This window comes from Aythya ferina, assembly GCF_964211825.1.
Source record: "Aythya ferina genome assembly, chromosome: 6".
NCBI classification, from domain to species: domain Eukaryota; kingdom Metazoa; phylum Chordata; class Aves; order Anseriformes; family Anatidae; genus Aythya; species Aythya ferina.
Window position 1 is genome coordinate 21,908,646 of NC_140303.1, and position 27,421 is coordinate 21,936,066.

The following is a 27,421-nucleotide window of genomic DNA, read 5'->3' on the forward strand; positions in this document are numbered from 1 at the left end:
TGTCATGCTGTATGGGAAGTATGTGTGCAGTATTGCATTTGGGGAAAAAGGGAATGTGGGATATAGAGGAACATTTTTGACGAGTATGCAGAAGAGTATTATAGACTTGCAATAGGCAAATCCAGTATACACCATAGAAACTGATGGTAATAAGCAAGGGGAGAAGAAAGATGATGGAAAAAAAAGTGCAGTAATTTCTAGGGTAGAAGAAGAGGGGCTAACTGAAGTCTCTGAGAACGAATATTACATTGCAGTGGTTATCTTCACTGTAAAAGCTGGCATAACGCAAGACTAAACAGATTCTTCTATGATTCAAGCAGGGCTCATAGCTCACTTTGCACTTTTTTGGGGTTGCACCTTTAGCTTAAGAAAACATCTTGCATCTTATGCCAACTTTAGATCCTCATTTTGTAGATAATAGAATAAAACAGGGTCATCTGCTGACTGCTGTATTCATGTTGAATTTAATGCTGTCTTTATATTTTGGTCTTCTGGTCTCAGGTTTCTTAAGCAGGGTACTTTTGAAGTATAATGAGATTAGCATGCTGATAATCCATATGGTATGGTGTTTGTAGAGATTGCCAATATAATTGACCAGAAGGAGACTCTGGTCTCCTAACAGGATCCGTAGCTCTTATCTGAGCAAATCTCTTCTACCTAAGCTTCTACTTTACATTTCACTGACATAAAATTCACCCTACAACAGCTTCCTCAGCAGATTATCATAGCAGTACAGGTTAGTTTAACAAGCAGAGTGATTATGTTCATTTTTAAGCGTCTCAAGCGTGGACTTGTTCAAGTGACCGATTCAGATGTGATGATGGCAGATGTATCCCAGCAACGTGGATCTGTGATGGTGACAATGACTGTGGGGATATGAGTGATGAGGATCAAAGACATAATTGTGGTAGGTGTCTAATACAAACAGATACTACACTTTCTTTGGCAGGCATTTTATTTATTTTTATTTTTAAAAGAAATTCTATCTGTAAAGGTGCACATTAAGTGAGAGGTACACCCTTCCTGTACCTTCATTTTCATTATAGTGAATTAAAATTGAGGACATTACTGGCTATTAAAAAAAAAAAAAAGGAAAAATGTTCTAATTTTGTGAGTACTTCACTTTGTTTTTCTTTGATTTTTGGAGTTTCAAAAGTGATATAATTAACCTGGGATGTTTGTATGATTTGGGCAGCAACAGCAACTTCAGCGGAGGTACTCCCTGATCATCACATGCTACATCTTGTGCATATTAATATCTACATAATTTTGGCATTTTATTTTTTGAAAATAAGTGATATAAAACAACAACAACCAAAAAAACCAACAACAACAAACATGGCAATCAAAAGAATGAACAAAGAGAAGAAGGTCTAGCAAGCCTACTCTTGCTCCTAGATTGCTTTAACAACAGCTCTATACACTTGTAGTTCTTGTCCTATTTAACATCAGTGGAGTTCCCTCTGCTCCCAGGAGCACTGAATACCTTGAAGGAATTAGGGGTTAGAGAGCCTAGGTTTAATATCTTTTCAGCTACCAGAAAATCTGGCCAGGTGTGTGCAAAGCTTTTTAGTGAGTATCTATTAAGTTCCAGAGTTCTGCATGTGCCAGCATGGGCTAAGGAATCCTGAAGTGCTTTGACTCCAAGTCAGCCTCTCTGAAGAGCAATGCCCAGCTGAGTAATAGTTGGAATCAATCTGAGTTTCATGTATGAGAGAGCTCACTGATACCTATTTCTGAACATGGAGCAGCGAATGTCCCTTTTGTAGACTGTGTCGATATCCAGATTCTATGTGTGTGTTTGTGTGTGAGTGTTTTACATATAGAGTATAACTTGCTGACTCATTAAATATGCTTTCTATCAGCAAACCGCAGTTGCACAGCAGCTGAGTTCACATGTGCCAACAATCAGCCCCCACTCAGGAGGTGCATTCCTCGGGCATGGATCTGTGATGGTGATGCTGACTGCAGTGATGCTCTGGATGAACATCAGAACTGCACACGAAGATCTTGCACAGCAAATGAGTTTACTTGTGATAATGGCTTGTGCATCCGAAAGGCATACAGGTTTGTAGCTACTTGCGCTGCTGCAGAAAATCCTCAAAATTTGCTTGAAGTAACTTCTTTTTGCACTATTTAGTTGTAAAGTAGATTTGCATATTATAGTTAAACTCTTTGTCTGCTGTACATTCATGCATTTGTCTTAACTTGAAAATGCTCTGGAATGTTTGATGTCAATACTCCCAGTTCTCACCATTTACATTTAGTCATTTTTTTCTGTGCCTAATAACCCTAATGGATGCAGGGTTATGATATATAATGAGCAGTATTCACAGAATCAGACTATATATTCTGTTCCTCATTTCTGAAAGTCTTTTGTATTGGAGTCAATAATATATGACCTTTGGAAATCAGGAGAGTGAGTCTAGATATCTGCCCTGGAGATGGTGACTGCTGCCTCATGTTTGAAAAAATATTCATTCTTCTTCAGATGCGACAGGCGGAATGACTGTGGTGACACCAGTGATGAAAGGGGTTGCATCTATGAACCATGTCAGCAGCACCAGTTTACTTGCCAGAATGGGCGCTGCATTGCCAAGGCTTACATCTGTGATGGGGATAATGACTGTGGTGATGAATCTGATGAGCTGGAACACCTCTGCAGCACACCAGAAGCAACGTGCTCTCCCAATCATTTTAAATGTGACAATGGAAACTGCATTGAAATGGCTAAAGTCTGCAATAGGTTCGATGATTGCTTAGATAACAGTGATGAAAAAGGATGTGGTACGTGTAGATTTACTTGGACTGTCTTATTTCATTTAAAATGTATCAGTGGCTTAAAAAAAAAAAAGGTTAATTACAATTATCTATATATTCTGTGGTGGTATCTCAGAAGAATTACAAGAAATGTATACATATAATCTTTTTTTTTTTTTCATTAAATCATGTTAATTATTTACTGTTTTATCAATTATCATGAGAGTTAGCCCAGATTCATATTCAGCATTTTCTGGGGAAAGCAGGGAGAAGGAGGAATATAGAGGGTAATTGGGAAGTCACTGCACTACTTTCTCTGTAAATCAGTTGCTTGAGTAGAACTTCCTTTCTTTCCTTAGGTATAAATGAATGCAATGACCCTTCAATCAGTGGATGTGATCATGACTGCACAGACACCCAGACAAGTTTCTACTGTTCTTGTCATCCTGGATACAAACTTATGTCTGATAAACGGACTTGTGATGATATTGATGAGTGCAATGAAACTCCATCAGTATGTAGCCAGATTTGTGAGAACACAGCTGGCTCCTACATCTGTAAGTGTGCCCCAGGCTATATCCGGGAGCCTGACGGAAAAAGCTGCCGGCAAAATAGTAATATCTCCCCATACCTTATTTTTAGCAACCGTTACTATCTGAGAAATCTCACAGCAGATGGCCAGTCTTACTCTCTCATTTTGCAAGGACTGAGAAATGTGGTGGCACTGGACTTTGACAGGGTGGAAAAAAGGTTGTACTGGATTGATGTGGGCAGGAAGGTCATTGAACGAATGTTCCTAAATGGAACAAATAAGGAGGCAGTGATAAGTGATGATGTGCCGAACGGGGAAGGTATCGCTGTTGACTGGGTCGGCAGGTAAGAAAATACATTTTTTATCCTTCTGAGCTACTGAGGAGATGATGTGTGAGGGAGTTTACCTTAAGGTTCTTCTACTTCATAGAATATCCCTGAAGAGCACTGAATTAGCTTTTGGATGGTGCATGCAGTATTATACAACTTCTCTGGAAATGTTTATCAGCTTCTAATACATTGCATAACATTTTTGTTTAATTGCTCTTGTATCTACTTTACTGAGGTTATATCAGAGCTATTCACTCATCAATAATAAAATAGTACATCTGACTTGGGAAAAACTTGTCAGGAAACTGCCAACGAACAGCCTAGCCAGGCAGGAAGCTGGGACATGACGTGTGACTATGGGGTAGGGATTCTGAGCTTAGGCTCTTCCTTTCCTAGCCATTGCTGGGATTGGGATTCAGGCATGAACAATAGGCTGTGACAGGGAGCTAGATCTGAATGAAGAAGTAGTAGTGAACATTAATGAACTTAAGCTCTTGTACCGACATGAAGAGCATGTTTCTTTTGCTCTTGAAAAATGTGTGTTTTCTGGACACTCCAGCCTCATGATTCTGAAGGGCAGAATCAGGGTGAGGTAATTGGAAAGTAATTTGCATTGTGATTCCTTTTTATTGTCTGCCATGTGTCATAAGGTAGTTTGATTTATTTCCACAGAAACTGTCATTATGTGGTCCCTTCTCTGACAATGTTCTTGGCTGCATTCTATCACTTTTTGCTTTATTTTTCAACTGCACTGCTATCAGTATGAAAAGTTCAAATAGCATGAACTGGAGAGGAATGCTGACTCTCCAGAATAATGAGCGTGGTTCAGAAAGTCACATTTGGAACTTACGACAGAGTGTTTTTGTGAATATGTCAATGTGATCGTTTTTATTTCATACCAGTATGTCTGTAAAGCTAATGATAATTAATGTTGCCAGCACTCCCAAGTGCTTTGTGATTGATGGAGAGGTGAGGAAGGAAAAGACTAATTTTAGCCAAAGTGGTTGTATTGCTCCTTTACTAATGCAGTTGCTGAATTAATTCAGCTACCATTAAGTCAGTTTTTGTTTAGCTGTTCCAGAAAGGCTGAAGGATGATACAATGGTAGATGAGCTGTTCTGTTCACTTTCCGTACAGGGGGGGGACTGGAGGATACCATGAGTTGAAGGTTGGGGAAGATAATTTTTGTACTCCTTGCTTTTTGGAGTTCCATAGGACTGGTGAGGGTTCTGTGGACAGAAACTTTGTTAGGCTATTTCTGGAATGACCCTGTTGCACACTGAAGCAGAAGAATCCATGCAGGGAATTTCAAAGTAGCCTACTTTAGTTTAAATTAAATAATTTAAATGTTTTGTTTTGTTGCGGGCTTTCAAAAATCAATGCATCAGCTTGCATGTTTTATTTGATTACAGCTGCGGATAATTCCTAGATGAAGTAACAGAACTGTTAAAAATTCTAATTGAGGTTTAAATAAGGTTTTCAAACAGCAATGTGTAACAGTTTTCAAAGGAGAACCTGCTAATGAGAGTAGAGCTGGCAGTGTGGAAGAGGTGGTGATTCTCTCCAACGCTTCACAGCTCCAGTCAAAATCTGTTATACTGCATGAATGCTTTTCTGCTCTCTTTCGCGATTGCCAGTAGGAGAGTAAAGAAAGAGAAGGTGGCTCAGTAATTTATAGTCATATGGCATATTATTACTCAACTGGGTAAATGCAAGTCACCAATGTCACCAATGATTGTGGATGCAGGAGCAGCAGGAGTAAAAATGGCAAATTGAACGTTGGTGTAAAGAGATGTCAGTACAGTATGTATGTTCTTCCTTTATAGTGGCTGTATTGCTTCTTGGAAGAAAAAAAAAAGAAGAAGGTGCTGTGAAGTAAAATAAACCAAATAAAGTAAATTACAGTAAATAAATTAACTCTAAAATATTTCAGAAAATTGTACTGGGTGGATGCCTACAAAGATTGTCTCTACGTCTCTGAACTTGATGGAAGATTCCGGAAAAAACTCGTGGATCGGTGTGTGGATGCGAACAACACTTTCTGCTTTCAGTACCCCAGAGCAATTGTTGTTCATCCAAAATATGGGTATGATATTTAAAGAGTGTTTTTCCTTTCTTTTTAAAATAGTCTTGCACTGTCTCTGAAAAGCTGAAATAAAAGTTTGGCCATCTGCTCTTAAATTTGTGCGGCATTAGATCTTCAATGAAGCTTACGAAAAATAGCAGCTTGCCTTTCATAAATGTATATTCTGGACTGCTAGGTATCATTGAAAGTGGAATTTTGTTGCATGCGGACAAGGAAATTTTGTTTGCAAGGCTAAAAAGGTTGGTAGATATGTGTGTAGTTTGATAGACAATGGGGCTGCTGGTTGCATTTTTTGAAGATGAATGTGATTACATGCATCCACTTGTTTGCTGTAGTAGTTAAAGTACAAAACAAATATACTAACCTCTTTCTTATTTCCCTCTATATGGTTTTGTTTTGTTGCAGGAATTGCTTTATTTGGGTGTGTCTTCTAATACTTGCTTCAGCGTATTTTTCCTGCAATCTTAACTATAAGTGTTTATTTGAACAGACATGTTTACTGGACAGACTGGGCAGATCGAGCTTATATTGGACGAGCAGGCATGGATGGCAAGGACAAGATGGTGATCATCTCTACAAAGTTAGAGTGGCCCAATGGACTCACCATAGATTACACCAATGACAAGCTCTACTGGGCAGATGCCCATCTAAATTACATTGAGTAAGTACACAGAGAAGAATAAAACAACTGAATAATTGCTCCTTCTGGATCTTAGTGGTAGCCTTTATAGATGATCTAAGCATAATGCTTCTACCTACTGACTGTAGGAAACCAGAGTCAGGAAGTAAGGAGTAGTAGGTGATGGGAATGACACATTGTCCCTGTTTTTCGTGTCTTAGGTCCCACTGGAAGTGGTCCAAAAAATTATTGAGGAATTCAGGTGAAAAGATTCAAAGTCTATGCTGGAATATGCAGTTTATCAATATCTGGGAGTACAGCCTGAACCAAGGCAGAATTGAATATAAAATCACTTTTTTGATTCTCTTGTTTCTGCCTACATGTATTGAGTTGAGCTGAAACTAAACCAGTTGTGTGCTAATAAAATGGTATACAGTTCATTAGAGGATCTCTGAAAACTTGTCGTTAATTTTATAGTCAGCATTTACAGCAGTATCCATAAATATGACATGAAATTTCCTGCTAGCATATATAGCTTTTTCCTGTTCATTGCAAAAATCTATTTTTTTTTTCTATTGTTGGAAAATGACTGCTTAGATATCGTACAAATGAATAACTAATATTCTGGTTCTTGTCAAGATGTTGAAACACTTTAAAAACAATCCTTGATGTTAATGTTTATATGTGCATTTAGGGTTAGACATAGATCCATTCTTCTTTACATCCATTCATCTAGCAACTTTTCTTAAATGCAAGTGTTAAAAATACCTATTTAAAATATATAAATTACAAGTATACATCTCTATCTCTTTATTTTTAGTATTTCATCATTTATCCCTATAGCAATGTCAGCAAAACCAAAAAATCTTATTAAAGGTATCTTATCAGATGAATCTCTAAATCAGAAAGACGTGTAAAATATAGGAATTACAGAAGGCCTGTTGTCTTAAGTGTTCTTTTATTAGTAATGTGAATGATCCAGGCCAGTCTCTTATGTGACAATAATAATTTGCTGTAAGTCAGTAAATGTGTAAAATTTCAGTTGGCTAACTGATACACTTATGTGAGAAGACTTTTACATGTCAGTGGATGTTCCTCTATTCCATTTATTCCGTTTCTTTGCCTAGAATAACCTGTTATACTTTTCTGCATGTGTTAAAAGGAATTCACTGAGGACAGTGCTCTATCGTGGGACTAAAGAAGCTGCAATTCCACCGTTGCGTGGTCCTGGTCACTGAAAATGGCCTACAATTAGCATATACAGTAAATGTAAGATATTCTATCGTTTCTCTGAATGTTTTGTGCATTTTTCTTTGTGTAGGTACTCTGACCTGGATGGATATCATCGTCACACTGTATATGATGGGACTTTACCTCATCCATTTGCCATAACTATTTTTGAAGACACGATATATTGGACTGACTGGAACACAAGAACTGTTGAAAAGGGAAACAAATATGATGGATCAGACAGGACTGTTCTCGTGAACACCACACACAGGCCGTTTGACATCCATGTTTACCATCCATACAGACAGCCATTTGGTAAGAAAAAAGAATGAGATTTGCATTTAGAGGGCCGGCTGTTACTGAAGATTAATTGGAAGCAGTCCTGAGTACACTCAGCTTTTGCATTTGCTCAGGGAAATAAAATCCACAGAATATATGTAGTCCTCTATTTTACATATATAAGTGGTCTTTGATTAGCTGCTTAAATAGAATCAGACTAGGAGTGCATCATTTTAAATTAGTTTCTTAGAAGTCTTCACTGAATAGTATACATTTCCTGTATATGAAATCATAAATATTTCTTTCTGAGCGTCTACTTATCTAGGTTTTGCTTTTCAGCTTACTACATATAAGCTTTCAATAAAGTATTAGAGGAGTCTTTTACTGACTGAGACCTTTGTGTCCTGGGATTTGCAAAGTACAGTAATATTTTTGTTTGTTTGTTTTACCAGTTAATAATCCTTGTGGCACCAACAACGGTGGTTGTTCCCATCTTTGTCTAATAAAAGCTGGTGGTCAGGGTTATTCCTGTGAATGTCCTGACAACTTCATGATAGTCCAGTTTGGCAGTACAGCACACTGCCTTCCAATGTGCTCTAGCACCCAGTTTCTCTGTGCAGACACTGAGAGGTAAGTCCAATGTTCATCATCTTTTTCTGATGCCTTTTAAAAGATATATTATAGAATTCAGACTCTTCACAAGGGCATGAAACCAGGTATTCCTCCGGCTTTTGCTATGATTCTGTGATGTGCTAGCAAAGACAAAGCCAGGATTAGACAGCCTTACATTTTGGAAAAATATTTGTATATTCCATGTTGAAATTATTTTTTTTCTTCCTAGTATGACATTGCATGTATATTCCAGTTGAAATCATAAACCTGGACCTTTCTGTTGTTTTTTTTGTGTATCTTTTGCAATGTATCTCTTTCTGCCAAACATGTGCTGTCTGTGAATGGACCAGGAAAGCCATTTAGCTGATTTGGGGGCAAAAAAAACCTTTCTCTGAGACAAGTGCGTTGGGGGGAGAGGAATGTGGCCTAAGAGCTGCTGTGTTTATGTTGTATTGCTCTGGAACCTGTGAGGCAGTTGTCCTCACTGGGTGGCATTTTGAAGCAATACTACAATGATGATCCCTAGTGAAATTCTTGTGCTGAGGTTCAGGTGAATTATTAACATGTTAAGCTGATTAAAATCTAACATGAGAGATGGTTGCCACAAATACACCTTAAAATTCAATCCTTATTAATTAATTTGCAATGAACTTACTTCTAGAGGCCTACAAGTATCATCTGTTTCTGGAGACAGTCTTCTGGCTTATTTTATTAGCATATATGCATATATGAAGCAGTAGACATGAAATTCAAGATGTCTTGGAAGTTTTGGGAAATAAGGCTGAGATGAGATTGTCTTTTGTGCTGTAAAAGGATGGTCATTTATCTGTAGAGACGCTTCCTCAACAAAGAAAACATTGTTTTCTCTTTGTTAGGTGTATTCCTATCTGGTGGAAATGTGATGGACAGAGGGACTGTCGAGATGGCTCTGATGAGCCCCCTACCTGTCCACACCGATACTGCCCTGTTGGTCAGTTCCAGTGTAACGATGGGAACTGCACAAGTCCACATTTCTTGTGCAATACCCAGTCAGATTGCCATGACAGATCAGATGAAGATCCTGTACTTTGTGGTATGTTACCAGTAATAATTTTAAGTGAGTTTTGCCAGTAGGAAACATGTAAACAATATGTATTGTTATCATCTGCTTTTTACAGATCAAGAGGTTAGGTAGGGACATGCAGGTCCTAATTCTCTAGTTTCGCACCTACTAGAGCAGTATACCACAGTGCAAAAGCAGGGTAGAGGAGAGCAAAAAAGTATAAAATGTAAATGTTTTCTATACCTTTAAGTTAATTTTCACTGATGTAATTTACAACCTGAGCTACTAGATACTGGAAGTAGGATCCTCTGTATTTTGTCAAGAGTAAAGCCCTGATCAATATGAGGAATATAAGCCTTCCTAATGTACAGATCAGTCCATCAGGCATGCTTATTTTTCCCATATTCTAGAATTTTGTGTGATGGGACAAATTAATTTCACACTTTACATTGCACAAAACCCAATGCACGTGGGAAGGTTGTTTTGGAGAGCTGTTTGTGATAGCAGAATTTTGGCAGTAGAGCCTAGTTATGCTTGTGGAATAATGTTATTGCCTGAAAAACCTGTCCTATTCCACATACTTACACCTAACTTAAAAAGCACATCCTTAGTCTTCTGCTTGTAAATAATGTACTTCTGGCAGTTACAAGCATAGTAAAATAAAGGAAAAAGAAAACACTGTGGTTGTATAATTGATAGTTTCATTGCTATCCATAAGCAAAGTGTTTCTAACAATGACAATTAAATGTTCATTTTACATGAGTTTCGAATAGCTACACTTTTAAGTATGGCACAGGGGATCATTTAATAAGTATAAAGTGGCAGCTGCATAACGTCACTGGTTTGATGTACCGTATACACTTAAAGTCAGTTTAGGTCTATATCATTCCTTCTGCTCATCATCATGTGTGTGGGGTTAGAATCCCTTAGTCTAGAAAATGTATGGAAATCATAATGTATTATTTCCTCTTGAAGAGTTTTTCAGTACTTGTGACATAGTAGTAGGGTAGTGTCCAGTGAAACATAGAAAGTCTAGAAGCTTTGTATGAAGTCCTATTTTCATAGACCTTCAGATCTCGCCCAGTTCACTGATACAACTAACTTTAGCATAACAAGCTTTACCCCTGGGGACAGAGGATGTACATTTATAGGTTATGGAACTGTTATCAGCACAGTCTTCTATGTTTTCTGGCGTGTTCATTCATGCTCAGAGGGACAGGTGTATCAGGCAGTGTGCGTCTAAGTTGATAGTACAGCCAGAACCAGAATGTCACATAACTCCTCTAGTAAGTAACTGGGAACCCCTGTCTCAATCGTATTTAAGTGCTGGATTTAGTCCTCTCTTCTTTAGGAGCAGGTAGTATCTGCCTCATTCCTAGAGGAATGTAGAGCCTTAGTGAGCCTAACTGAATGCCTGTGGGATATGTGCCATGTGGCATTAGAAATCTGTACCTCAACTGGGCAAGTAAATGCTAATGTTTTAGACTTTTACTGACTTTTTCTTCCAATTTGTGGTATAGACATGATAAGTGCCCAACTGACCTAAGGCTGCTGCAGCAGACTATTCCTGTAAATTTCAGCATCCTAATAGCCAATTTATATTCTTCCAGCTAATCACCAATGTGAAACCCATCAGTGGCAATGTGCCAATAAACGATGTATCCCAGAAGCCTGGCAGTGTGACAGAGAGGATGACTGTGGTGACAACTCGGATGAAGATAGTACTCACTGTGCAAGTAGGACCTGTCCCCCAGGCCAATTTAAGTGTGACAATGGCCGCTGCATCCCAGGATCCTGGAAGTGTGACGTGGATGATGATTGTGGCGACAACTCTGATGAGCCGTTCCACGAATGTAGTAAGCATTTAGCTGGAGGAAGCTACCTAAACTATGGTGCACTGAATGCAAAGCAAACTGCATTACTTAATTTATCTGAGGATGAAAATTTATTGGAAAGGAATTTTTTCTGCAAGTTGCTTATATGCAGTAAACAGTATTAGGAAACGTAGATTCTGTGTGGATAATGCACTGCTTTCTCATTCTTGAAGGTGAAGAAGCTTGCTTATGCTGGCTGGCTTATCAAGACTGACAGTGTCTCACTCTGACCTCCTTGAATCTAGCAGTTTCATGTGCTTGGTCCCTAAAAATATTCTGTGAACAAGATTATATGCGTATATGATCTATTGCTTGTGTGGAAGCAGGGAATGCCAGTTCATCATTTTTTACCTTAGAGTATGACATAGGGCATCCTTTTTACAAAAACAAAGTTTTGTTTCTTGAAGCTGTAGTTTCTGCAGATGATAGGCACATGATTTAGAAACAAAAATTACAAGCAGAACAAATGCAAAACACCGTCTAGCCTACACTTACTAGTGGTGCTTTCCAACGTGCAACATGTGTCTTTGAGTCACCGGTCATCTGGAAGAGCTTTGAACCAAGCTTTTCCATATGAGGACAAGTTGCCTTCCCTTGCTTCTGGTTTTGGGGCTTCTGTTGGCACCATTTCCAGCACTAAATAGTCAGGGAAAACCACATTGAACGTGTTTTGAATCTGTCATGGGTTTCTAGTATATGCTGAATACAAGCAGCATGGATTGGAAAACGTACCACAAAATGTATATTTTACTGTCTCTTTTACAACACTGAAAATAGCAGATAATTCTTTTTAGTAGAAGGAACTGACTAAATTTTGACAGATTTTGAAAGTCAAAATAGCAATAAGCATGGTTTTTCTTGACAATTGCCTCTTGTATTTCAGTGGGTCCTGCTTATCGGTGTGACAACCACACGCAGTTCAGCTGTAGAACCAACTACCGTTGCATACCACTATGGGCAGTGTGCAATGGGAATAATGACTGCAGGGACAACAGCGATGAACAAGGCTGTGGTATGTCTGAAGAAGGAGGTCATTTCAATGTAATTTTGTACCAAAAACATTTATTCAAGTTATAAACATCTTGAGTTTGCAAAAGTCTTTTCAGTAATAATGTACCTGGGATTTTTTTTATTTTATGTCAGTTAATTATCCTGGCAGTTATTTGTCTTCAGGAGAACCTCTATGTGTAGTGATTCATTGTGCAGCTCATGTTTGGGAAATATTTTGCTTGAGCTGAATCATTATAGACTATTAAAACTGTCACTGTGTTCTACATTTACTTAGCTCTTGTACTGCCGAAACCATCAGTATGGGAAGTATGATGGTACTTTCCCTGACTCTTACATTTATGTTGAAACCTCTCATACGCTTTTACACAAAGCTTAGAGGACATCTCATCACTACATCAGAACCAGAAAAGACTCAAAAGTGTTAACACTCTGTGAGGGCAGGATGCCTTGTAATTTTTCTTCTCTGCATGTAGAATTGTAAAAATGTATGTCACCAAAACCGTGCTCCTTTAGTCAGAAAATAAATGCTTTTCTTTTCTAGGGTTCTTTATTAGTAGGCTAATACAATCCATTCATTTTAGTAGTCATTAACTCAAGTTACTCTTTTGTGGATGGAGCGGTTGCTCCTGTGAAAGCAGGATAGAGGGTGGGATTTATTAGGACCACTCGTTCTGGAATAGTGGCACTGTAAAGATTGATCCGTGTTTTCCTTTGATAGCATGAAGTTTATTTCTTTGTGTCTCCATCTCAGTTCTATATAGTTATTTCAGCTGTTTCTTAATCACTCTTCTAGTACTTAGTCCAGTTTTTGTCACATAAATCTCTGTCTACTTCTGTGTGCATTATATCTTATTCAAAGACTATGCTAATGTGTGCTGGTCTTACGTTTTGTTGGCAAACCGTGTACACTGCAGAGGAGATGACTTGCAGTCCGTCTGGAGATTTCCGTTGTGACAATCATCGGTGTATCCCACTGCGCTGGAGATGTGATGGAGATAATGACTGTGGAGATCAGTCTGATGAGCGCAACTGCAGTGAGTTCTTTTTTGACTGTCATGTTCAGCTTTTGACTTAACTATCCTATTTCTTATGAGAATGAGGCAGACAGATCTCAACAGCAATCATTTGGTGCTTTTTTGTACAGCTGTTTCTTTGCTGACTATCACAGTGATGTTGCAAGGCAGCATTTTTGATATGTAAAAACACTGATAAATCCAGTCATTACAACAAAACAAATTCCTGTTTTCCGGTAGGAAGTGACATTTGAATTCTGCCCTGTGTGCAGACGTAGGATTATATAGTTTCTAAAGCAATGAACCTGGATTTTCCCCGAACTGGAATAAAAATTACTTCTGTGGTAAAACAAATACTTTTTCCTTGTCAAGAAGAGACATAGATTGTTGAACAAAATGCCAAGAGTATATGGGGACAGGCTTTTAAAATACTCAGTTTTAATGATTATATAACATTATCAGCTTCTGTCTGGTTTAATGAGACAGATGTGGATGTTTAAATCTACAGATGGGAAACTTTACACATTTGCACTTTCATTTTAAATTAAGGTCCTCGTGAATGTACAGAAAGTGAATACCGTTGTGACAATTTGCACTGCATTCCTTCCCGCTGGGTCTGTGATCATGATGATGACTGTGAAGACAATTCAGATGAACGTGACTGTGGTGTGTATTGTCTGGATGTGACCTTTTACATGTTCAGACTTTTGTTTCTAAAGCAATAACTTTTTCTGCAAAATGATCTTTTATGGGAAGCATCTTTAATGGAGTAATATTGACTGGGTCACCAAAAGTAGCAGATAATATTTTAATCATCTGGGATGTTGCCGTTTTCCATCGGATGATCTCAAAAAATAAACACTGTATGGATTTGAATGAGGAGACATTTCAACAGTTATTTCTGAATCTTTTCAGAGCTAAGAACCTGCCACCCTGGTTATTTCCAGTGTAATAGTGGACACTGTGTTGCAGAGCGCTTCAGATGTGATGGAAATGCAGACTGCCTTGATTTCTCTGATGAAACAACTTGTCGTGAGTTTCAAGCTTTGCAATTGGTGTTCATTGAGCTCACTTCCAGAAAGACTTGCACTTTTCTGTCTCTTTAAGTGAGATTGCGATGACTCCATAGAGGTACTGAATTTTGCAACACTCAGTGATGTCAGTAAAAATTGAGGAGTGTAATGTTTTGAACCGGCTTTTTAATATATGAATGGGTTGCCTTCTCTTACATTAATTGTAAACACAATCATAATACTAGGAAATTAATATGTTTACACAGTCCAGCAAAAGACAGACGTATGATTGAATCAAAATTTTTGACTAGTCCCACTCATGTTGCAAGATCCACAGCTTCCAGTCATACTGTATTCTAAAAAGGTTCTGTAATGGAATGGGTTTTTATAATACTCAAAAGAGTGTATAGAGTTTAGTAAAGTAGCAGTGAAGCAAATGAAATTAAATACTTTTCTGTTTTCATCTTCCTTTTATGTATTGACCTACTGTGAAGAAATGTCCTGGAATTTGCATTGTGATAGTTAATCTCTCAAAATTGTGTTCCCACAATATTTGGCTTTTCTTAAGGGGAGGAAAATGTGTATGAGAAGCCACTGAAAGGGCAAAGATAAGTTTTACTTATGTGGATTAGGACAGTCATGTGTTTTTTCTTTGATCTAGTTCAGTTATTCACAGATGTACAGATTTTTTTTTAAACCTATATCTAGGTACTTTATAGGTACTTGGGTCATTCAGGTTTGGTGCCAGTGACATTATTTACCTTTTTTACTTATCTAGTGGTAACAGCTTCAAGCAACGTTTGCTAAATTTGTGACAGTTTATTTTCAGAAGCTTCTGGGAATGAAATTTATGTTTCAGTATTCACCTGAACCTGAATTATTAAGTTGTGGCTTCCAATAAGTACTTAGTCCTTGCAGGCTGTTGTTGCTGTAGATCTTTGCAGATGCATACTGCATCTCTTACTATGGAGAGAAGAGTATTTAAAAAAAATTATATATATATATATATATATATATATACACACACACATATATATATATATATATATATATATGTATATGTATATATATATATATACATATACATATATATATATATATATATATGTATATATATATATATATATATATATATATATATATATATATATAGAACCAACCTGAGTCTTTTTCAGGGAAAACAGGGAAAAAACAAAACAAAATTTTCATTTAATATATTTTTTTTCAGCAACACGATATCCTAATGGTACATACTGTCCACCCATGTTGTTCGAATGTAAAAACCATGTCTGTATCCAGCCATACTGGAAATGTGATGGTGACAATGACTGTGGAGATGACTCTGACGAAGAACTTCACCTTTGCTGTAAGAGAGAAAATTTGTATTAAAATGAAAAAAAAAGCATAATATAATGTATAATTATAATAAAGAGAAGAAATAGAAAATAAAATTTAAATATTTTCATTTCAGTAGAGATTCTCACCGACTACTTTCAGGACGGGTGCTGAGAACTTTGCTTCATATGCAAGTTCACTTCATCCTCCTATAGTATGTTTCTCATTGCAGATGTTAATATATGTGGGAGAGCTATATCAAAGAGCTAAGGACAATACTTTATGTTTTCAAGTGGAATGTTTAAAATAAGAGCATCAGTTGCATTTAAAGATATAATTCAGATAATTTATATTCTCAAAGGTGAGCCTTTAAAGCTGTCTGTAGTGTCGGAACATCTTTGTTACAAGATAAAACTGATCTGGATAACTCATGACTCAATGGCATGAAGTATCAGTGTGATTGACTTGATCTCTGTGGTTTCAGTGGATATTGTTTGTGAATCTCCGTTCCGTTTCCGATGTGAAAACAATCGCTGTGTATATAGTCATGAGCTGTGCAACCAGGAAGATGACTGTGGAGATGGAAGTGATGAAAAAGAAGAACACTGTATGTATACACAAAATTTAGCAGCAAATAGGAGATTCGGTAATTGTGACGTGTCTAATAATACTGAAGGCCTTCAGAAATGTCAAAATCAAACAAAAGTATATGAAAACTAAAGTTCAATATAAAATAATTTAAACTTTAATTATTGGTGCTATGTGTTCACAGGTCTCCATGTAAGTAGCAAAAATAAGCAATGATTCGTGTGAAAAATGTATGGTTTTCAAAATTGAATTGTGTTTTATTATGAACACTAACAGCTAAATTGTGTCTACTTACTATGATGTCCGAAATAAGAAAGAAAAAATTGTTTGGCTGTATCATAAATAAGGATTGGATGGATATTGGATGTTTAAAAAAAAATAGATAAATGGGTACTTCTGAATTCATGGCACTGTTATGTACATAGTAAGAGTCAAGGGACAAATCCTGCAGAAGCTCTGTTAATATTCAATAGGATTTTGCCCGTAGATATCTGAGGTAGTTCTTACTGACTGTGTTGATTTTTATATTATATAGTTTTATCATATTTTTGATTACTTATTAAGCAACCAAAAAAAGCTAGTGTATTTGCTGGTTTTATTGCAAAATTTTCTTAAATTAGTATTTTACTTATAACTCAATCTCTTGAAGTCTGCAGCAGGTGTGTATAGTATAGAGTTAAAGGGTATTAATTACTTTGCACTATTATAAAAAAAAAAAAAAAGTTCAATCTACTATTAACAGGAAGTTTCTAACTTTCATTTCATGGAGGTGGAAGGGCTTCTTCACTTCACTGGGGTGTGACTAGAAGTCAGGAGGCGTTGCTTAGCTTTATGATACACTTCCAATGTCACTCTAGTCATTATTTTACCACATTGCATCAGCTTCCCCATTAGCAATATGTAATAGTGTTGTCTGTTGGTACTGTGTAACTGAAGTTGTGATAGAGGAATGTTTCTCTTCTCAACTGTAGGTAGAGAACCGACCCCAAGACCTTGTACAACTGAAGAATTCAAGTGCAGTAATGGAAATTGTATTCCTCTACATTATGTCTGTGACAATTATGACGACTGTGGAGACCATTTTGATGAAATGGGCTGCAGTAAGTAACAACATTAATTGAATAAAAAATGATAATGCTATTGAAATAAACATTTCTGAGAGCGATAACAATACATGTTTCTGCGTGGATAGCATAGTCAGACATATTAGTTTTTAATTACCCCATGCTGGGATTATCTGGTTAGCCATGACAATGTAATTTTTTTTCTTTCTTTGGGTGAAAAGCCCTAAGAAATTAAGTGCTCTGAACAGTCTTTTTTAGGCTCATAGCATTTATGCATCACAAAAAAAAGGTTTGATCTTGTTTTTAATCTTGTTCTGAGAAGTGTTGCATTATGGAGGCAAGAACAACCAAATAGTTAAATTGGAATTGCCATAGGCCAACCTACAGAAGTATTCATGGGCAGATCCTGAACCCACAGAAGTTGTTCCAGCCCTGTTGAAATCAAAAATATATTGAGATGCTTCTATTGTCCTCTTTACAGACAGAACACGGAAGTCTACAGGGACAGCCATTACTCAAGCTGAGGGTCCTCTGAGTTCCTCTGTGCATGCACAACTTTTATTAATTATGCCTCATGAATCTACTAACAGCCATTTAAATGCAAAAACTTTGACTTGAACTTTGAGGCAAGAGACTATTCTGATGAAATCTGAAAAAAATAAAAACCCAACTCTCTATACATTCATATAAAGAGAGTTATAGAGTAGTAATATGACCATATACTTGCAATTTTAGTTTGCTTCAATGGCTTCAGGTGAAAGTGTGCCAAATAATACACTAGTGAATTACAATCCAGCATGCTTGCAAAGCACAAATAACTTGTGATCCTATAGTGCAGTCCCTTCTTAAGTAGCTGTATCACTTACTATCCCTGATGGTCTTTAGGTAATATAACCTAATGCAATAACTTGATGAAAATATAAGAAGGATCTGAAACGATGCAAATCAGATGCCTAGCAGTCAGCATTCTACCGTTTGTGAATAGATATAAATGTAGGTCAGATGATAACGTTCCCAGTCTTACCAATATCAAAAACCTGAGATGTTGAGAGAAAAGCTCTGTGTGTGTGTATGTATCTACACAATGAATTTATGCTTCTACATATATATGAAATTGAGGTGTTTAAAATTAATTAGGACTGGGATGTATATGTTATAAAGGAGATAATGACCTTAATATGTAATGCTTTTGTCATACATTTCTATCTTTTCTCATGCTGTCAATAAACCATATGTTATTTCTTTATTTCTTTCCTACTTAGATACAATCTGAATTTTGAAGGACTTTGTATATATGTAGAGTAAGTCAGAATCAATATAATTTTATGTGTTGAGAAGAGTGTAATTTTCTATTTGATACAGAATACCTCACGTACCTTTTCTGTTATAGGCATTTCTTTAAAGGGCAGTGTATTTGGTGCAATGACCTGTATTGACTTCACTAGGCTTTTGATTAGGTACTGGATGAGTATGTTGTCATCTTTTCTAATTTCCAGATATAAGTAATATGTGGTCTGTGGCATGTATGGCAGCAGTTGAGAACACTTTTTGTTTAGGTAATGAGAAAGGACTGGGTAAGAAAGAAGTTGCTTGGCAAAGGTAGGAGTTAGTCATGTGTCTTAGTTTCTGCAGTTGCTGCAGATTCTCTTAAGGGAGATGAGTTGGATGTTTATGGCTGTTACTCTGACCCTGTTCACCTACTTCTATAGTGAAACTACTCTTAGTTGGAAGTTCTTTTGACTGACCTTTACCACCCAGTTTTAGTTTGCCTTAGAGAAAGGATGTTCACATTAATTGGATTTCACTTAGGAAAAAAACAGAAGGAAAACTAACATTATCCATTGAAAATGCTTTTCAAATAGACAATAATGATCAAAATTACAACCTCCTTATCACTTAATTATCACTTATCACATTTTTTTAATGGTTATAATTGTCTAATTCCTACCTTTTTCAGATACTGGAACAGAACGAACCTGTGCCGAAAATATCTGTGAACATAACTGTACCAACTTGAATGAAGGAGGCTTTATCTGTTCCTGTAGACCAGGGTACAAGGCCAGTGAGATTAACCGAAACTCCTGTGATGGTATTTTCATTCTTCTAAACATCTTCTCACTGATCAGTGTTCAGTGACCTGTCACTTCATCATTCTAATATGTCTACTCACTCCTACATTATAACAGGATGTTTGTACATTTACCACATGCTTCTTAAACCATTTTGCTGAATCATGTTTTCTAACATGCAGGTGTCATTCAGTAAAGAGGTGGCTCCACAGTTCATTTTTTTTAGGCTTTTGTTAGCTGTGGGTATACATTCTTGCTTTTTGGTATATAGGTGTAGTTGTATCTTTGCAATTTGAAGGATGAAAACTTGCTATTATTTTTCCTTATTAATAGAAAACTTACTGAAGGTTACACTTTCATTTGGTTCTGTTTCAGAACAGAAAAGTAAAAAAAAAAACAAACTTTAGTAGAGGTTTATTGTGCCATGCTTTTTCTTGCTTATATGCAGATAAAATATGGAGGAGTTTACTCAAAGGCTGTTGGTAGTGATTATGCAGTATAGTGTGGTTGTGGTTACCATTTCAGTATATTTTGACAAGATCACTTCTGTTTGTTGCTCCCAGATCTTGTGGACAATTTGTGTGGCTTTATTAAACACAATCAAAGGGCATTCCTCCCTGTCCTTCCGGCTGATATTGTTTCTTATGGACTAGGTATCTGTGTTTCAACATTTCAACAAGGGTTGCTCTTGCATCTTATTGTAGTCATGCCTCATCTTTTGTCTTTCCTTGGTGATTTAACACAAAAATACACAATGAAAAATATGTCTCTTAAAAGCAATCTGTTGAACATAAGCTATACAGTTGTTAGCAATTTATAGTTAAGACTTATGTTAAATAAGTGATTAGAAGTTCTTTTAGAAAACTAAGGCTGATTTTAAAAATAATTTATTATCACAGATCTTTTAGCTTATGTGGGGAAGGGATAAGCTAATGCTTCATGGAGTAAAGATGGCCAGGATGTGGAAGGAGAGCTTAAACTCTAGGTATCTTTTCTCTGCTTATGTGTAGATATCAATGAATGTGAGATCTTCGGAACATGCACCCAAGACTGTAAAAATTCCAAAGGAAGCTATGAATGTTTCTGTGCAGATGGCTTCAGATCTGTGGGTGATCAACAAGGGAAGCAGTGTGCAGCTAATGGTATGTTAACTGACAGCAAGATTGATCACTACCTGTAACGAGCAAGTGTTGTACAGCAACTTAATGAATACAATCATCTCTTTTTATGGAAGGGGATAATGAAAACCAAACTTTATTCTGTAGCATAATATTATGTGTGTTTTCCACTCATTCCATAATCAGGAAGAGAAATGCTTATCTCTGCTTCCAGTTGTAAATATTAAAAATAATATTTTGGTTTGGATCACCGCCTTTCTTTCACCTGAAATTTTCTCTAAAACAAAAGTCTGCTTATCCTGTGGATGTCAGCAGAAGGAAATTAATGCTGCCTATTCCTGAAGTTTAGGTTTTTGCAACAAAAGAATTAATCAGAAGAAAGTTGCATTAGACTGGTACAAATCAAAGGCACTTTGATGACAGGTTGCTTATTCCTTATTCATGGACTGATGCACACAAACAGAAGGACTTTGGCTCATATTTAACTTCAATCATTAGTTTTTTTGACATACCTCAGTGCAGTGACTACAGTGTGTGACAGCCATTGGATAGGTAGATAGTTGATTCAGAAGATAATTATAGTTGAGTAGTAATAATACAGAGCTGAAGAAAAAATTGACAACACGGTAGTATTATATGAAAGACTGAAACAACATCATATTTACAAAATTACTTACACTGTAGCAGCTTTCAGAGATGCATGGTAGCAATATGGTACCTGGGTTTCTGCTTGGCAACTTCTTTATGTGCTGGTGTCTCAGATCTAGTTCTTTGAAATTATTCTTCATAGGTTTTATTCAGGAATCACCTAGATATTCTAGACATGTAGATATTTTCATGGCTCTGTGATATAAGATATCATGATTGTAGCTCATAACATTGTGAAATTGCTTGTGCCTGAAGTTCTGTCTATGCCCAGAACCGTATCACTCTTTGTAGTACAAGCTCACAGCACTTACAAATGAGGGCTTTCTTTGCCTGTGTCTGCTGTGGGCCTGATAATCAGGTGTTTTCAGAAGACACAGAGAATATCAGGTCTTTTTCTTTATTGGTAAAGCTGCCCATTTCTGCAGTGAATTGTGTGCTTATTAGAGAATGGAGTCACTTCCCTTATTGTTCCATAGTTGTGCATGTCTTAGGGGGAAAAGGATCTGTATTCAGATAAACACTTAATAGACTGAGGTTTATTAGTTGGAAAAGGCACTGGTAAATGAGGTCTTCTTTGCCCAGGTGAATACCTTTTCACTTCTTACGGGTTTTGTGAAGATGTCCATGACTCCCAGCTGGACTTTGTCATTGACAAAAGGGCTGTACAGTTGCATGTTCTCACCAACAGTGAGCCAGCTGGGACTACTACTCCCACTTGAGTGGGAATAGTACTCTACTTGAGTATAACTCAAATTATTAGAGTACTGAGGCTAACCTCAAATTAACCTGTGGTCATGTAGGAGAGCGTTCTTCTGACTATAGATACATTGGGTAGAAGAAATGAGACAGTTCTTGGATCAAGATACTGGCAATTTTTTTGTAGTTACCAAAATCATTCCCCATTTGGTAAGGTGCTTAAGCTGAGCTGCACTGTGTGTAGCTGCATTCCATTTTTGAAACGTGACGTGTCAGTATGCCAACACTGTGATGTTCAAGAATTTTTAAGGATTTTTGCCTTAGTGATTATGGCTGCACAAAGTCTGTGGTGAAAAGGACAATACTGTTTTCATTGGTAAGCACGTCCAGTGTTTTTAATGAATTTTCCAAATTTATTTATTTATTTTTTAACTAAAAAAAAAAAATACATTAAAGCTCTGAAGCTTTAGGGGTGGCCCTCTGTCCTTTCTGCCGCTTACTCAGTGAGAACCTGTGAAAACACGAGTTTAGTTTTAAATGTAAATGACTTTTATCTGTTGTTTTTTTTTCCTAAAAATACAAGGAAGTAAAGTTCATTATCATTTCCTAGGTAATCCTCCATTGTTACTGCTGCCAGATAATGTGCGGATTCGAAGATACAATATCTCATCAGAACAGTACTCTGACTATATCGATAACCAGGAGCGCATCCAAGCTCTGGATTATGACTGGGACCCTGAAGGAATAGGCCTGAGTGAGTATATGTAGAACATGAGTACTCAGCCGTACAGTTGTTTGTTTGAAAAGACACATTTCGGTAGCATAGGTATTTAATTTATGTTGGAAATCAAAATCGAACTAGATTAACTGGCCGTGTCTTGGCTGAATGTGCCCATCCTCTCTACTTGATTCTTCAGCATCAGTGTGGTTCATTTTAATACTTTGCTTTGGTGTAGCTAGTTTTTATTCTGTTTTTCCTTTTGTTTTGATATGAGTTCAGCTGTGGAATTGTTGCTCTTTAGGATTATGCAATAGTAGAGGATTGCTATGAACAAACCCCTTTCTTCACTTCTGTTTTTGCCAATCCCCAAACCTTGATTCAAGTCTTGAAAGAACTGATCTAAACTCAAAATCCTGTGCAAAGGGTTCAAAGCTAAAATCATCTTCTCTTGAAAAATGTAACACATTTCTTGATGATCTAGGCCAAGATGTTTTAAGATGTGCTTCTTAACTATGATAAATGGCTTTAAAATATGTGCAGTAACACAATGTAATTAATGCAGAATATTCTGTTTTTTATGAATTTAAAAATTGAACTAGTCTCTTGACATAAAAGGCTCAGAAAGATTAGGATTTTCAAAATATGAGGAATGACTAAACATTAAAAATGATCCTTGATTTATTTTTTAAGGTATTGTGTACTTCAGCATTCTGGGGCAGGGTTCTCAGTTTGGAGCCATCAAACGTGCCTATCTGCCCACATTTGACAGCAGTAGAAACAATCCTACAAAGGAAGTTGATTTGAATCTCAGATACATAGTTAATCCTGATGGGTTGGCTGTTGACTGGGTTGGGAGGTAAGTGCACTGAGAAGCTAGAAAAATGTTGTAGACTGAATATGTCAAAGGTTTGATCAGGCAGTGCAAAATCCATTTTTTTCCTTATGGATTCTCTCTGTCTCAACATATTTGGTCTCAAAATACCTGAATAAATAAATGAATAAAAATTGGTAGTTCAAAAGCCTGTAGTAAGTTCTGTTTGCCCAGACAGCAGTTAATAGGCCAAGGGCATGTTGCTGACCGCACCATCTATTCTCTGAGGAAATATACATTACTCCACAGCTGGCAGATCAGTTGTATGTCAGTTAGGTGATAATATGCTGGCCTTCATGTCAGAAGGATTCTAGAGTCAGTCTTCTGAATGTGGTTCACAAATTCTGGATGTTCCTGATGATGTTGTCAATAGGGTGAGGAAGAATGGCGTGCAGATCATTGTAAAGCATGACTTTTCTGGAAAACTGAAAGCTAAAAGAAGGAGCTTAGGCATCTGCTTCCCCTGTATTACATAGTTATCAACTATAATTAGTAATGTTTATATTTTATATCCTTAGAGTATGACTGGAAGATGCCTAAGATCTGGATTGTAGCTAGGTGGCACTTAATGCTGAATTGTGATGATGGCAAAAAAGATTTTTTTTGTAATGCTTCAAGTATATGAGTAGGCAAAGATTGGAAAAAGACTTCTGTTTCCAGTTCAGGGCCTGATACACAGTTTCTGTCACTGAGATTCCTTGTGTTAGGTGATGTATGCTATGTTAGGTGATGAGTTCTACAAAATAGTTAGAGAGTTGCTCATAAAGTATGTCATGCTGATTTCTAGAGCAGAATAAAGCCAGTCTGGCAGGCTGAAGCTATTCGCTAGCCTGAAAAATTCTGCCACTCATGACAAGTGGAAAGTAACGTCTTCTAGCATTATTTATTTATTTATTTAAGGTCTGTGTAATAAAGCCTGGGCTAACCTCCAGCTTCAAGTTATTTTGCTGTTAGCTTTGTGAACTGCAGGACATCTGAAAACTGAATGTCTCTGGGGGTGGGAGGGAGTGTCTGAATTTCAATTCACAAATATAAATAAATTCTATCAAATGTATTTGAAATCTGTAACATAAAGAATTGAGGACATATATCACCAGCACCATGGTGAGGCTAGCATCTTCAGTACTGCAAACAATGGTATACTGATTCCAGGGCAATTTTGATAGTTTTATTTATTTTTTAAAATCAATTTTAAGTGTCTGCACATGATATAAAAACTGATACAGGTGTTTTGAGGCACTTAGTTCTGCCTATCTGCAAAACAGAAACTGTAGTATTATCTCACATTCCCAAGACACCTAGGGGATAACTTATTCCATCAGAAGGCAGTGTGTGATTAGTGAGTAGATATTACTGAGTGAGTTACGTGTATTATGTAAGTTGAAAAAAATATAGGCAAGATGATAAAGACAAGCTAAGTCCAAAGAAGAATGGACCAAGTGCCCTATCTGTAAGGACTAAAAGCATTTTCATCTTACATGGTAACTATTCATTAACAACTCTGTGAGAAGACAAAAATCTAGAAAGAAGCTGTGGACGTATAAATTGGATAGCTTCAAAGTTGCCCCATAAACTGCATGGTAGATAAGTTTTTATTTGTAATGAACTTGATTGTTACCTGGAAAACTGAATCTGTAAAGATGCTTATTAGCCTTCTCTGGTGCTTAAAAGTAACAATGAAAGTTCTCAGCATCGCTTCAGTGATGGTTATTTGACAGGGAACAGAGGCAGCTACAGAAACTTCCACAGAGGAGAAAACTAGAGAGCCTGTGGATCATATCTCCTAAACTCCTATATCTAGGAATTGGATGTTCCAGACTGAAAAAGTTCAGATGTAATCAATTCTGTTTCATTTTATTAATTTTGTTTGGTTTTGATGTAGCTTTTTTTTGAAGATTTTTTTATTCCTCTCCCATGTATAAGCTATTTACTTTTGGAATGTTCTGTTTTGTTTAATTCAGACATCTTTACTGGACTGATTCAGGGACTAATCGTATAGAGGTGGCAAAATTAGATGGACGGTACAGAAAATGGCTTATCTTTTCTCTACTGGATCAACCAGCAGCTATTGCCGTCAATCCAAAAAGTGGGTAAGTACTACAGGACTTCTCAGAATTATTTTCAATGCCATTCAGTACCAAAACCCCACAATGGTAAACTTTACAGGAGAGAGTATGGGAGTGCTTTCCTGATCAAATTCAGGGTTTTCCTCTTACTCATGTCAGGAAAATTGTATACATGAGAACATATTTTAGGTTTATATTTTGTATAGGTGCTTGCATTGGTGATGACACCAAGTAGGCCAAATAAAAATCTCCTTTCTGTAAGACTGTGTGCCCACCAAATTTCTCTGTTACAACTGAAATAGGGAAATTGATGGCAACCTCTCTTTACTGGCTCCAAGTAGTACAGAAATACCCACTTTCAGTGGAAAACAGTGTAAATGTGCTGGTACATTCAACAGCTGTGCTTGCTCCATCTTGTATTAAATGATGGATCACAGGATGTTGTTGTATGTGCATCTCATGGCTGCAGTGAAGCAGCACGGTTTCTTGAAGTCACTTGGGCTCTGCAGCTTTTTCGTGACTCATGAATGCCCAGAGTAGTCAGTTGTTTTTCTTCCACTGAGAATGAGAAATTGCCATTGAAACCACTCTCTTTCCACATAAGGTCACAAGTTGCAAACATTCTTCTTTGGTATTTATCTTCTGTCTTTGAAACATGCTTATTCAGTTAACTCAGCATGACTTTGCTAATCTCACCTGCAAAACATCAACTGCTGAGCAATGTTATGTTCCACAACTAACCTGTTCCATGAATCTTCAGTGGATGATTGTGGCAACCAAATTCTGAATTACGCTAAATTGTGGTTGCGTCCTTTCAGGTTCATGTATTGGACTGACTGGGGAAGACAGCCAAAAATAGAACGTGCCTGGATGGACGGACAGCAAAGACAAACTTTGATCTCTGAAGACCTTGGCTGGCCAACAGGTCTTTCTATTGATTATTTGAACAACGATAGGATCTATTGGAGTGATTCTAAAGAAAATATTATTGAATCCATGAGACCTGATGGGACAGACAGAACCGTAGTATTACATGGAGGTAAGAATTTACTGTGGAATCCATGTAGTAGTAACCAAAGTATGTGCTAACAAGCACTTGGTTTTCATGTGCGAAATTAGATTTTCAAGAGCTTTTCAAAGTCTTGGTAGTGTTTGCTCCTCCTTTATACAGGGATAAAGAACACACCAGGTTCAGAGCTCATGATGCCTGGGTATTAGATTCCCTGAGAGTACCTTACATGACTAATCTAGGAACCTTGTGGAAAATTGGATTCATGCTTTCTTATGTATATTATTAAGTTGTCTGCAGGTACAGCAGCATTAAGTGGTCAGCCATGTGATAATACATATCTACAGCTATAAACGTCATAAAATGAAAGACTAGCTGATATATTTAGCTGAAGAAGAACAGCAGTTGTATTGCTCCTGCTAGAGATGTGCTTGCTGACAGTCCACTGTTTGGTTCCTTTGAGAAGTAGGAAGTCCATACAGCCTTGATGTCTTTGAAGGCCATTTATATTGGATAGCTAAAGAACGAGGAGAAGTCTGGAAGAAAGATAAATTTGGAAGTGGAGAAAAAGTGAAAGTGTTGACGGTAAATCCGTGGCTTACTCAAGTGCGCATCTATCACCAGCATAGATACAATCAGTCAGGTAGGTGATCAGCATCCTGGATGAGCCATTTATTGCTAAGAGATTGAAGTTGGTACCAATGTTTTCAAAGAGCTTAGTATTCTAATAATGTGATAATATGTATTTCTGAAAATTTAAGAAGAAATAAAAGGGAGGGGGTGTCTGGCAGGTGTTTTCTACATACCCGAAATGAAATCAGCAATAGAATATCACA

General features: G+C 37.0%; 1 protein-coding gene across 1 annotated transcript in view; it reads left to right on the plus strand.

Moving 5' to 3' along the window:
* LRP2 (LDL receptor related protein 2) overlaps nt 1-27,421 on the plus strand; it is a gene marked incomplete at its 5' end in the record, with an annotated part of 117,210 nt that overhangs the window by 77,683 nt on the left and 12,106 nt on the right. Inside the window, 24 exon segments of the mRNA XM_084523334.1 lie at nt 776-907; nt 1,866-2,067; nt 2,492-2,787; nt 3,120-3,636; nt 5,555-5,707; nt 6,198-6,368; nt 7,648-7,871; nt 8,288-8,465; nt 9,323-9,519; nt 11,100-11,345; nt 12,247-12,375; nt 13,289-13,408; nt 13,937-14,053; nt 14,303-14,419; nt 15,629-15,766; nt 16,220-16,342; nt 17,295-17,423; nt 19,345-19,476; nt 20,467-20,598; nt 22,529-22,672; nt 23,330-23,495; nt 25,472-25,600; nt 26,395-26,615; nt 27,049-27,228. Coding sequence (XP_084379460.1) covers nt 776-907; nt 1,866-2,067; nt 2,492-2,787; nt 3,120-3,636; nt 5,555-5,707; nt 6,198-6,368; nt 7,648-7,871; nt 8,288-8,465; nt 9,323-9,519; nt 11,100-11,345; nt 12,247-12,375; nt 13,289-13,408; nt 13,937-14,053; nt 14,303-14,419; nt 15,629-15,766; nt 16,220-16,342; nt 17,295-17,423; nt 19,345-19,476; nt 20,467-20,598; nt 22,529-22,672; nt 23,330-23,495; nt 25,472-25,600; nt 26,395-26,615; nt 27,049-27,228 — 4,293 coding nt within the window.